General features: G+C 38.4%; 1 protein-coding gene across 1 annotated transcript; it reads left to right on the top strand.

Annotated features, from left to right (window-relative positions):
• Positions 1–351: 351 nt before the first annotated feature.
• On the top strand, positions 352–4,244 carry LOC134083433 (fucolectin-2-like; the record flags this gene model as incomplete). Its single annotated transcript, XM_062539757.1, has 4 exons — positions 352–653; positions 1,511–1,665; positions 3,518–3,800; positions 4,070–4,244. Coding segments are annotated over 4 exons (891 nt in total), but the record flags the coding sequence as incomplete, so codon positions are not given.
• Positions 4,245–12,110: the final 7,866 nt, after the last annotated feature.

Raw genomic sequence — 12,110 nt, 5'->3', positions numbered from 1 at the left:
GGAAACATTTCCCTTTTCATTTAGTTGCAGTTCGTTTTCATCTAGTTTGCAGTTTGTTTTCATTTAGTTGCAGTTTAGTTTGTTTTCATCTAGTTTGCAGTTCGTTTTCATCTAGTTTGCAGTTTGTTTCTGTCAGCCTAGTGGGGCTACAAGCATGCCAAGTTTTATGGGTACAGGTCCATTTCATGTGTGGGTTAGCTTTATGCTAGCTTTATGCCCACACTGCATGTGTTGCAGGGGGCTTATGAAAGTGATTTAAACTGTGGCATGCTGGCTTCCTTAATCCAAGATTGATAGAATGATACAATCTTGCTGTTTAGGTGATGTGAATGTAAAACAATATTTCTCTTTACAGCTAAAAATTTGGCATTGTATGGAAAGGCCACACAATCAGACCTAAATGATAGCGAATGGTCAGGGCACAGTAATCCCCACAATGCCATAGATGGAAATCGTGACCCACATTTTCATCATGGATCCTGCACCGCCACTGATTTACAAACAAATCCCTGGTGGAGGGTTGATCTTCTGAATCCATACATCATCACCTCCGTCATCATCACCAACAGAGGAGACGGCTACTCTGAGAGACTCAATGGAGCTGAGATTCATATTGGCAACTCCCTGCTGGACAATGGCAACAACAATCCAGTGTGAGTTTCCACATGGCACTGTTCAATGATTAAGGGTGACAGGAAGTGTTGAAAAGCTATTGAGATTATGAAAAGGTCCACTATGAGATCTTGCATGGTTTTTAGAGCAATTTATTTTTTATCTCAAATCATAGCCATCTCTCTTTGATCAGCTTGCTGCCTGCCCCCTGAATACATTGTGAAAACATCCAGTCTCTGCAGACAACACAGGGGCTGTAAAATGTCTAAGAAACACTAGGGCACAGGCTGTGTACTAAAACATAACAAACCATATTTCAGCTAAACAAGATGTTTAGGGGAAGTGTTGGGGGTTAGTGAGCATGCACATATGGGTTGGGGGCAATAAGAACATTTTAATTTTCTAATAATTACTCAATTCTAATGATTCTAATACTTTCTAATAATCACTTTTTTTTTATTTAGTAGCATGCATTGGAAAGTAGTGTTTTGTTTGTTTATGTGGAACGTCATCAGAAGTAACTGATCTCACAGAGCACCTTTAAATGATTAAAGGTGACAGGGAGTGTTGAAAAGCTGTTGAGAGTTTACTTTTCAACTTCCCTCACCTGATACCACTCTATGACTCTGGGTGGTTTTGTTTGGTGGTGAATGTGTGAGAAATATATATATTCTTTATTTTTGTGTGTGTTTGTTTTAGGTATAATGCTGTAAACCCTTGTCCTGTATGCACATACAACATGTAGCAAATGTTCACTGAATGAAACAATCACTTAATAAATTAATCTGTCAATCACTCATAGAAATAGTTAAATGTGTCTATTACAGTATATAGAATGATGGTGAATGATACATCCAGTACGTACAGTACATAAAGCACTATAACTCTTAACTTTCAGGGCTGGGGTCATATCCTCCATCCCAGCAGGCAGATCTCTCAGATTCACATGGAATAATGGGATACAGGGACGCTATCTTAATGTTTTTCTGCCTGGAACCAACAAGCTTTTGACACTTTGTGAGGTTGAGGTGTATGGATATCCAGCTCCAAATGGTTAGTCCTTGTAAATAAAGGATGTGACAAAATACACACACACATTTTTTTTGTTTGTTTTTTTTTGTTTGTTTTTTAAGTGATATACAAGTGATGATAAATGATCCTTATTTGAAATAGTTTGGGGTCTGTCAAGTGTCCTGGAGTCAGGATTTGATACAGTTGTGTTAGTATGGCTGTGTCTTGTCTTGATCTGTTAGTGTGTTGGTATACAACCCCTGGCATAAATTATGGAATCACCAGTCTTGGAGGATGTTAATCCAGTTGTTTAATTTTTTAGAAAAAAGCCAGATCACAGACATGACACAAAACTAAGTTCATTTCAAATGGCAACTTTCTGGCTTTAGGAAACATTAAAGGAAATCAAGAAAAAAAAATAATTAATCAGTAACAGTTGCTTGTTTTAGACCAACCAGAGGGGAAAAAAATATGGAATCACTCAATTCCAAGGAAAAAAATATGGAATCATGAAAAACAAATTGACAAAAGAACACTTCAACGCATCACTAATACTTTGTTGCACCACCTCTGGCTTTTGTAACAGCTTACAGTCTCTGAGGCATGGACTTAATGAGTGACAAACAGTACTCTTCATCAATCTGGCTCCAACTTTCTCTGATTCCAGTTGCCAGGTCAGTTTTGCAGGTTGGAGCCTTGGGATGCACCATTTTCTTCAAATTCTACTACAGATTTTCAATTGGATTGAGCATTATTGAAGATGTAACGATCGCCGTCTCCCCAATGCCTTTACCTGACATGCAGCCCCATATCATCAATGACTGAGGAAATGTGCATGTTTTCTTCAGGCAGTTGTCTTCATAAATCTCATTGGAATGTAGATAACTAGATGAAAGTCATATTCAGTGGTGAATCGCGTTTCTGCAATGGGCAAGGTGATGATGCTGGAACTTTTGTTTGGTGCCATTTCAATGAGATTCATGAAGACAACTGCCTGAAGAAAACAAGTCATGATATGGGGCTGCATGTCAGGTAAAGGCATTGGGGAGATGGCGATCGTTACATCTTCAATAATGCTTATATTATTATTTATTGTATAAAGTTTATATTGACATTTTGGACACTTTTCTTATCCAATCAATTGAAGGGATGTTTGGGGATGATTACATCATTTTTCAAGATGATAATGCATCTTGCCATAGAGCAAAAACTGTTGAATTCCTTGAAGAAAGACACATAAGGTCAATGTCATGGCCTGCAAATAGTCTGGATCTCAATCCAAAATTGAAAATCTGTAGTAGAATTTGAAGAAAATGGTGCATCCCAAGGCTCCAACCTGCAAAACTGATCTGGCAACTGGTATCAGAGAAAGTTGGAGCCAGATTGATGAAGAGTACTGTTTATCACTCATTAAGTCCATGCCTCAGAGACTGTAAGCTGTTACAAAAGCCAGAGGTGGTGCAACAAAGTACTAGTGGTGCGTTGAAGTGTTCTTTTGACAATTTGTTTTTCATGATTCCATAATTTTTTCCTTGGAATTGAGTGATTCCATATTTTTTTCCCCTCTGGTTGGTCTAAAACAAGCAACTGTTACTGATTAATAATTTTTTTTCTTGATTTCCTTTAATGTTTCCGAAAGCCAGAAAGTTGCCATTTGAAATGAATTTAGTTTTGTGTCATGTCTGTGATCTGGCTTTTTTCTAAAAAATTAAACAACTGGATTAACATCCTCCAAGACTGGTGATTCCATAATTTATGCCAGGGGTTGTATATGAACAGGTGGTCATACATGGTGATGAGAAGATACAGATCTTCAACATTGTCCAACACTCAATTCATGGCATGATATATTTGGTAGAAGCTCATTTAGTGTTCTTTCTATGTTTCTATGCAGGTGAGAATGTGGCTTTAAAAGGGAAAGCAACACAGTCAGACCTTGCTGAAAGTGGCTTTGCAAACAATGCCATCGATGGGAATCGTGACAGCATTTATGCTCATGGTTCCTGTACTCACACAGAAGCTCATCTCAACCCCTGGTGGAGAGTGGATTTGCTCCAAAATCATAAAGTCTTCTCTGTGGTAATCACCAACACGGTGGATAGCGTTCCCAGCAGACTGAATGGGGCTGAAATACGAATAGGAACTTCTTTGGAGAACAATGGTATCAACAACCCCAGGTAAAAATGGTCTCTCAATTTCTGGATATACAGTATGTACACCAATACTACAATGCGACCAATGTGTCTGAATGTAATGGTGTCCTTATTGTTCTCTGAACGTGTGAGTATGTGTGTGTGTGTGTGTGTGTGTGTGTGTGTGTGTGCAGTGCACGTGTTACTCTACGTAACCTTTGACAGACTATTTGAAATACTTGCTCAGTTGATCACAGGATGGTATAGTGTGGACAAAGGCCCTGTATTAGTATTCAAATAGTTTTTTTCCCCAGGTGTGCAGTGATCTCCTCCATTCCTGCTGGGTTCTCTGAGACCTTTGAGTGTCATGGGATGGAGGGACGCTATGTTACCGTGGTGATTCCTGGACGTGTAGAGTATCTGACACTCTGTGAAGTGGAGGTGTACGGATCACCACTGGACTAAAGTCCAGCACTAACGTCCAGTGAAACAGCACACAGGATGGAAAATCTGTTAACTTTCTCAATTTCAAATGTATATTGTTTTGGACAACACTATGATTTATTGAAATGGTAACTCTTCAGATAAGGCTGGTATACACCTGTCAAGATATTATGTATATGGTATGTATATAAAACCGACATTTTATATTAAATTCTGCCGCTAAATAATGACTACAGTATACACTCTTTAATCTGGCATTGAAATACATTTTTTTCATTGCAAAACCACCCTGTTGACATGGAATGGATGTTACGATGGTGTTACAAATCAAAACAATAATAAAATGTAAATAGCAAGTCTTGTGTATGTAATGTCTAAATATAATTTGTGGTTACCCCCAACTCCAGACCTCACTATTTCCTAAACCCTTGCTGTGCATGGCCCTTGTCTCATTCTCCACTTCTCCACTGCTGCCATCATGTTAAAATCTGTTCAAACTTCCTTGTCAAACCATAAAATACAAACACATAAAACAAAACTGCAGGCAGGGATCCAATTCCAGCAGGACTGTCAACTTAAACGGTTATTCAGTTACCCACTGTACTTCCTCTCAGTAAGTGGGATAATGTCCAGCCCAGGGATCCGTTTCTACAAAAGTTAGCTGCACATTTACTAAAGCACCATGGTACGAAGCAACTTTTGTTCAAACAACGACCTAATCACCTGTCTCTAGAAAGCGCTGTTTGGTGGTTGTTCCGTAGTTCAAACACTGCTGTGTTAATGACTTCAGGCTATATGTTGATGGTGAAAAATAGTCCTGCATATTTACAAGAACATTAGAGCTACAGCATACATAGAAATAATTGAGAATGTGCAACCAATTAATTATGGAGACAAATGTTTCTGTTTCGGTGTGCTCAGATGCAGGCGTGAATAAGTGGATGTTGTGGACACAGCTGTGTCTGAAGACCATTGTAACTCGTCGTTCCACCCCTGCGCTCAACGATGAATGAATGTCAATTTAAAATGTTACAATAAGTGAAATACTCTGTTGAAGGGTGTTCAGGTATAGCCTGGTCCTACCATACTCATTCATAATGTACAGAGAATCTGGCCACTTTCAATTGCCAAGCGTGAACTTCCTTGAACTTCCAGCGTTAAGCTGTTGATACATTTCCGGGACTCGACACAACCATGTTGTCGCACACTTCCCCTCGTATGTTGTGAGTGGGCGTTTCGTTTGAAATGTCAGTTTGCAGCTCATAATCAGTTCATTTTAACTTGTCAACCTTTCCGGAATGCTTCGCGGGAGCATTGAAGTCGCTTGACGTCACCCATAGGCTTCCGCCACAACAAAGTGTTCTGTCGTAAATATGGATCTGTACCGTAAAGGCCCGTAGCCTACACACCAAGTCCGATTTTTCGGACTAAATATTCGCGCGAAATTACGCAGGCTATTAAACACATGCATTCTAATTAGTATGAACACACCGAGGACGAAGTTCGTTGCGACGAAAAAAACTTTAGGAACGGTCTTGTTTGATGCGAAATTTCGCATGCGAAAAAGAGCTCCTGACCAATCAAATAATGATTTTGCAGGGTTCCATTAAAGACGACGAGCAGAAAAGGCTGACAAAACGGGTTATCTTACTGCCCGCGATGACTAGGCCATACGTTACAAAGGTGTTCAAGAGTAGCCTACGAACTCCTCACAGGCAGCTTTCCCCACTTCCCACCGCCGTCCCATAATTTCACACTCAACCAAAAATAAGAAATAAAACCTACTACAGCAGTGAACAGAGAGCTTCTCACTGCACAGAGTTGCATGAAGAAAATATGACATTAATTCACGGAAATGTACGTTTTTGGAATAGGCCATGGTGTAGGCATCTGAACCCATAGTTGGATGCTGTTCATCATAATATAATATAGCCTAATCTATTATAATTTAACATAGGCTTTAACATGTATGCCACTGACAAAAGCATAATGTCTAGGGTCGTAAGCCTCCCGTTGCCAGGTGCGTTAACTGAAGTAGGCTAGCCCAATGTGGAACTTTGTGGAAAAACTTTCTGTGACCTTATAAAGGTAAGATAATAACTGTTTGGCTATTAGGCTACAAGCCTAGTGTTTGCTGTTTGTTGATCATCGCCATGCAAGCTGCTCAAGAGCTCATAGCAGCAGTGCGATTTTATTCCCTACTACAGGCTGTGAGATGTTGTGCCCTCCGTTTCACAACAGAGACGTAGCCCACTGTAGGCTACTGTAGCCGCATGCGTGTTTCGTGCATGTACATGCTATAGCTGTTCAAACAAAATACGTGCGCGTGCTGAATTAAGTTAGGTTTGATAACGTGTTGACTACAGTAACTTTACTTAATATAGCCTAGAACATTGTAAAAGCCTGGTGGCATAGGCCAATTTGGTGTGAACACACACACATGGAACATTTTCTCTCGTTGATGATGAGTAGCCTCATGGTACGCACAGTCTAGATGTAGGCTACACCTGCAGGCGTGTGTGTGAGTCTGTGTGTGTGTGTGTGTGTGTGTGTGTGTGTGTGTGTGTGTGTGTGTGTGTGTGTGTGTGGTGTGTACTGATGAGCCCAACCATCGTTGTGGTTCGACTGCACAATTACAATAGCACTACACAGATGGGAACGATGGCCGATTGGCCGTATAAACGTTCTTTTCCCCAGCACCTCTCAAGACAATGCACGTCCTATGAATTATCAAAGGCTATCAATCTGCTTCAAATCTTGATGATTTTACGAGTTCTCCCTGCTTACTGAAATTCGCTGCGTGACGTGAGCACGAAATAGAATGCGAAATATTAAAATAATCGCATCGGACTCGGTGTGTACACTTTGAGTGCGAAAATTTCGCACACAAATTTTTCGCATTTTCGCACCGCAAATTCGTGTCTATCTGGTCTGATAACAGCAGCACATAATTGAGAATGACACCACCTTCCAAAACCTGCTCAAGGGCACTTCAGCCGTGGACTGGTCGGGGATCATACCGGCAACCCTCCAGTTACAAGCCCAAAGCCCTAACCAGTAGGCCACGGCTGCCCCACTTGCCTGCACAAGCTAACTTCCCACTTCTCAAACTGACTATTCAAACTTCATGACTACAGTCATTTTAAGAATGAATGGGCTTATTTAAGATAAGAGGGATAGGCTATATGAAATGCCCGAATGTGGTTTACGTAACATTGTCGCGCGCCAGGTCAGGAAAGTCGACTATAAATCCCCCATTAGTTTCCATGTGGGGTCTGCAACTGGTTTACAGATCACCCACTCTTCACTGCACTCAATCTCAACATCATCATGGATAAGATATTTCCAGCGCTGCCTTGTTGGACTACAGGACATTGAACCCACTCTTCACTGCACTCAACCTCCCCGCATATTCTGCAATCTTGGATCCAAGACAATAGAAGAGTTCTTCTCTGTCTGGCGCTGGAATGACCGTCATCCCCCAAAAAACACTTGTGTTTGTTTTGACGTGTGTATATAAACACAAAAGTTTGGATCCCTGCATGTTTACAGAACTATGGCAAACGTATGACCTCAAACTGACATAGCCTACCTTGTGCATAGAGAAAGCAAAAGCCAGATGAATTTTTATCCATATCATCAGTGTTGGTGCATTGTGTTCTTATTAATATGATGGCTTGTGTTAACTGTTAGATATGAAAATGCCATTTTCACAAAAGTGTGAAGAGTTAAGCGAGGTTTATTAGCTTTTGCAATAAAACTACAATGTTTTGCTGATTTGGTGAAAGATTTTCTTATTTGTGTGTAGAATTTGGCAAAAATAGCCGGTAGCACTTTATAATAACCATCCGTTATAAATGGTTAATTGATGCTTTATTTTGCAACTATAATTAAACATTTAATAACTTAATAATCATAAATTAGTCATTTGTAGATAATAATCAATGATTACTAAACACATAACTTACAAATAAGTTATTATCAGCTTATGAAAAAAGAAACAATTTATTTATATATAACATACGGAGAAATATCTGTTTAGTGATAACTTGATTTCAATATATTTTTTATCAATAAACTACATTATTATTGCAAATATTGTATTATTTATAATGCCATATTGAGTTATTATTAATGATTATAATGTTGATTGTAGGCCTTTACATAGCCATATCCTCAACGCCTATGCCTATTACATAGATTGATTAACTATTGAACTATAAATGATGTTATATTGATTAACAGTTAGTTAGATAAACAATTACAATATTCGTTTTTCAGATGGCTATGATAAAGTTGGGCCTTAGTCTTTTATTTGTTAGTTAATCATTTGTTAACTATCTAAAAATTTCCATATCATTAGCCAAATGGATGAAATGACGGCATCAAACCTTTTATGGATGGCTATTATAAAGTTGCATCTTAGTCTTTTACATGTTAATAAACAATTTGTAAATGATCTAAAAATGTCAATCAATAACTGGAGAGAAAACCATCTATGAACATAATGTTTATTTGAAGTTTCACAAAAAAACTGTTTTGAAAGTTGACTAAACTAAATGATCAGGACAATTAGATAATGGAAAACATTAGCCTACATCAAATGAACAATTTATTTTTACATTTCTTGGCAATGTCGTGGAGTAGGCGACCCAGAGTGGACCATTGCGATCATTCCACTCAATTAAGGTGATCTTTAGCAAGTCAGCTATCCGATATCCCCTCTTGAGATGTTCTCCTTGTAGGCTAACTCCGCCAGGCCCTCTCGATGCGCTGTGTGCCAACCTGTAGCCTATCTGCATTGACGAATGCTTGACTGTGTCAGGTTCACATACTCCTACCCAAGTGCAGGCAGTAGCTGACGATAGGCTCACCGCCATTCATCACTTAAAACTTATGAGGTCCCTGTTCTAATATTGTGGACGATGAGAGGTACCAGCTTGTCTTGTCCTTTTTGCCACTAGAACAGACGACATCTTTTGTGCTTCACACCGAGCATCCCAAACACGCACCTCTGTTTCCTTTTCAAGCCAGTTGCATTTAGTCTTTCTAAATCAGTCTTCTCCTCCTCTGCAACTATTTCATAAGCTTATTTAAATTCCTTTTACTTTCAATTAGTTGCACCTCCCTTGCTAAACCAGGCATTTTGATTCCATCTCTGCGTTCCAGTTTGTGCCATAAAATACGCGCCAGAACAGAAGTGCATTGGTAGCTGTGAAGCCAGCAGCAATAGAGTGGAGGGAAACATCAATATACAAAATACAAGCATTGACCGATGATACTGTCTTGCCATAATTTTATCAGCCTCCATTTACCATGGTTGGTTTCCAGTAATATGCTATGAATTATAACATTTTCAAATTATAAATCAACCTAGCGAGTTGCGAGCCCAAAGAGAGGGATCTCAAACTCTTATTTTGAAGTCAATGAATTCAGGAAACTACGTCTGAGGGTGTCTAAACTTTCTTTTTTCGTCAGGTTATGTTGTTGTTAACAAGTTGCTAGTGACATGAACTCGAAGTATGTGGACTTATAAGAAGAAAATACGCATTTAATTACATTCCATTGTCATTTATCTGAGACACGAAATATTAAAAAGAATAAGTAGACATTTTACAAGGTCGGGGAAGATCAGGAAACTAGATGGTGAAACGAAATCGCCTGTAACCTGACGACGATGGCGGTTGCAGAGGAGAAGACTTGTTAGCCTGAATGAATGGCTAGCCAGAAAACATAGCAATGGGTCGCCTACTCCAAGACATTGCCAAGAAATGTAAACAGAAGTTGTCCATTTGATTTGATTCATGATCATTGTTTTGTCAACTTTCATAAATGTTTTGGTGAAACTTCAAATAAACATTGTGTTCATTTTGCATTCCAGTTATTGATTGCCATTTTTAGATCATTTACAAATTGTTTATCAACATGTAAAAGACTAAGATGCAACTTTATAATAGCCATCCAAATTCTTCTCCAAAAAAGGTTTGATGCAAGGCATTTCCCATCAATGAATGATATTTAAATTTTTAGATAGTTTACAAATGATTTACTAACAAATAAAAGACTAAGACCCAACTTTATCATAGCCATCTGAAAAACAGATATTGTAATTGTTTTTCTAACTAGCTGTTAATCCATAGAACATAATTTATAGTTCAACAGTTAATCGACCTATGTAATATGCATAGGTGTTGTGTATATGGCTATGGAAAGGCCTACAATCGACATTATAATCATTAACAATAACTCAATATATCATTATTAATAATATGATATTTGCAATAATAATGTAGCTTACTAATATAAAATAAGCTGAAATCAAGTTATCACTAAACAGATATCTTTTAGTATGTTGAATATAAATAAATTGTTTCTTTTTTCATAAGCTGATAATAAAGTATGTGTAAGTTATGTGTTTAGTAATCATTGATTGTTATCTACAAATGATTAATTTATTATTATTAAGTTATTAAATGTTTAATTATAGTTGCAAAATAAAGCATCAATTAACCATTTATAACGGATGGTTATTACAAAGTGCTACCTAGCCTTAAGAAATCAGATAAAAAGTATTTTGAAAATACAAAAATACAGTATTTTGTTTGGATAAATGTGACCATTCACAGCATAATCAGTCGTTTTGCGCACATCGTTATTTTGAGAAAATCAACAATAACAAACTTCCGGGTTAAAATGTTGAATTTCACGTTTTCGCATAATTCGGCTGTATACAGTCTACAGTTTCATATCGTGAACGCATTTCACTGAAAAGCCTACGTTTTGACTGTTAAACCCGGCGAAGATTCAACACATTTGCTGTCATTCCCGTTGTGCACCCGCCGCTTAAACAGGTGATTTCTCCTCTTCTGGCATATCGTGACAGGAGAACCATGTCAACTTTGGAAGCGGTTATCTTAGCGATAGTTTGTGTAATACCCTCGATATACATATCGTTGGAAAGCTTAGTTTATGGCCGTTCAAGTGAGCACAATAACTTAATTTACTAAATTTTACCGAAACGACTGGTTCCGCTTTACAGGGTCACAAATGTTTTGGCTGCTGTATTTTGCAGCTTATGTTGATACATTTGAAGGTGGGTATTTGGGCTCTCAAATGTCCCAAAGTACCCTCAGCTCCTGGAAAAGGTCCAGTGCATTCATATGTCATGGGATTCGGGTGTGCTCATAGTATCGCACAGGCTTACGCACTGTCTGTGCAGATCTCCCTCTTCCAACAGAAAATCATACCATATCGCCATAGACAAAATTAATTCAAAGTTTTGCTTTTCATTAGCCACCAACATGGCTCACTGTTAATTTTGGCATTAACTTCAAGCAAAGCATCAATGATATCACTTGATTAGTATCATATTGCTTTCACACTTTCTACCCGACATTCCCAGTGAGTTTCAGGAAAAGGTAAGATATGGCACTCTAGCTTTGAGTATTTCCCAGCGTTTGATGGAGCCTGTGAAAATAGTGTACAGTCTTTGCGCAATACCAAACATCACATTTGGACAACTCTTAGCCTTATCACCAAGAGTCAAATTGAGACTGTGACAACCGCATGGCATGAAGTAAGTTAGAGAATTGAAACGTAATACATGAGCTTGAACCCCCTGACGTTTTCCCCTCATATTTTGTCCAATTATCATCGTCAAAACCGTCCCATTACCCCACTCCACCACCTCCCCCCACCATTCTTAATCAATTGTATGCATCATGCTATGTAGCATAGTAATGTTATACACCATTTCATAGATTGAACTCTTGGAAATCCTTATGTACAATCTGTATAGTGCTTTACATTGTCAGATTAATCATACTATGTCTTAAAAACAAAGTATTCACAAGAATGCATAGAAATAGAATCTTCATGTTGTTTTATACAATATAAATTGTGCAGATGTAT

Source organism: Sardina pilchardus, chromosome 6 (genome assembly GCF_963854185.1).
Source record: "Sardina pilchardus chromosome 6, fSarPil1.1, whole genome shotgun sequence".
Lineage (NCBI taxonomy): Eukaryota > Metazoa > Chordata > Actinopteri > Clupeiformes > Clupeidae > Sardina > Sardina pilchardus.
Note: the sequence above shows the minus strand (reverse complement) of the source record. Positions and strands in the feature narration are given on the sequence as shown.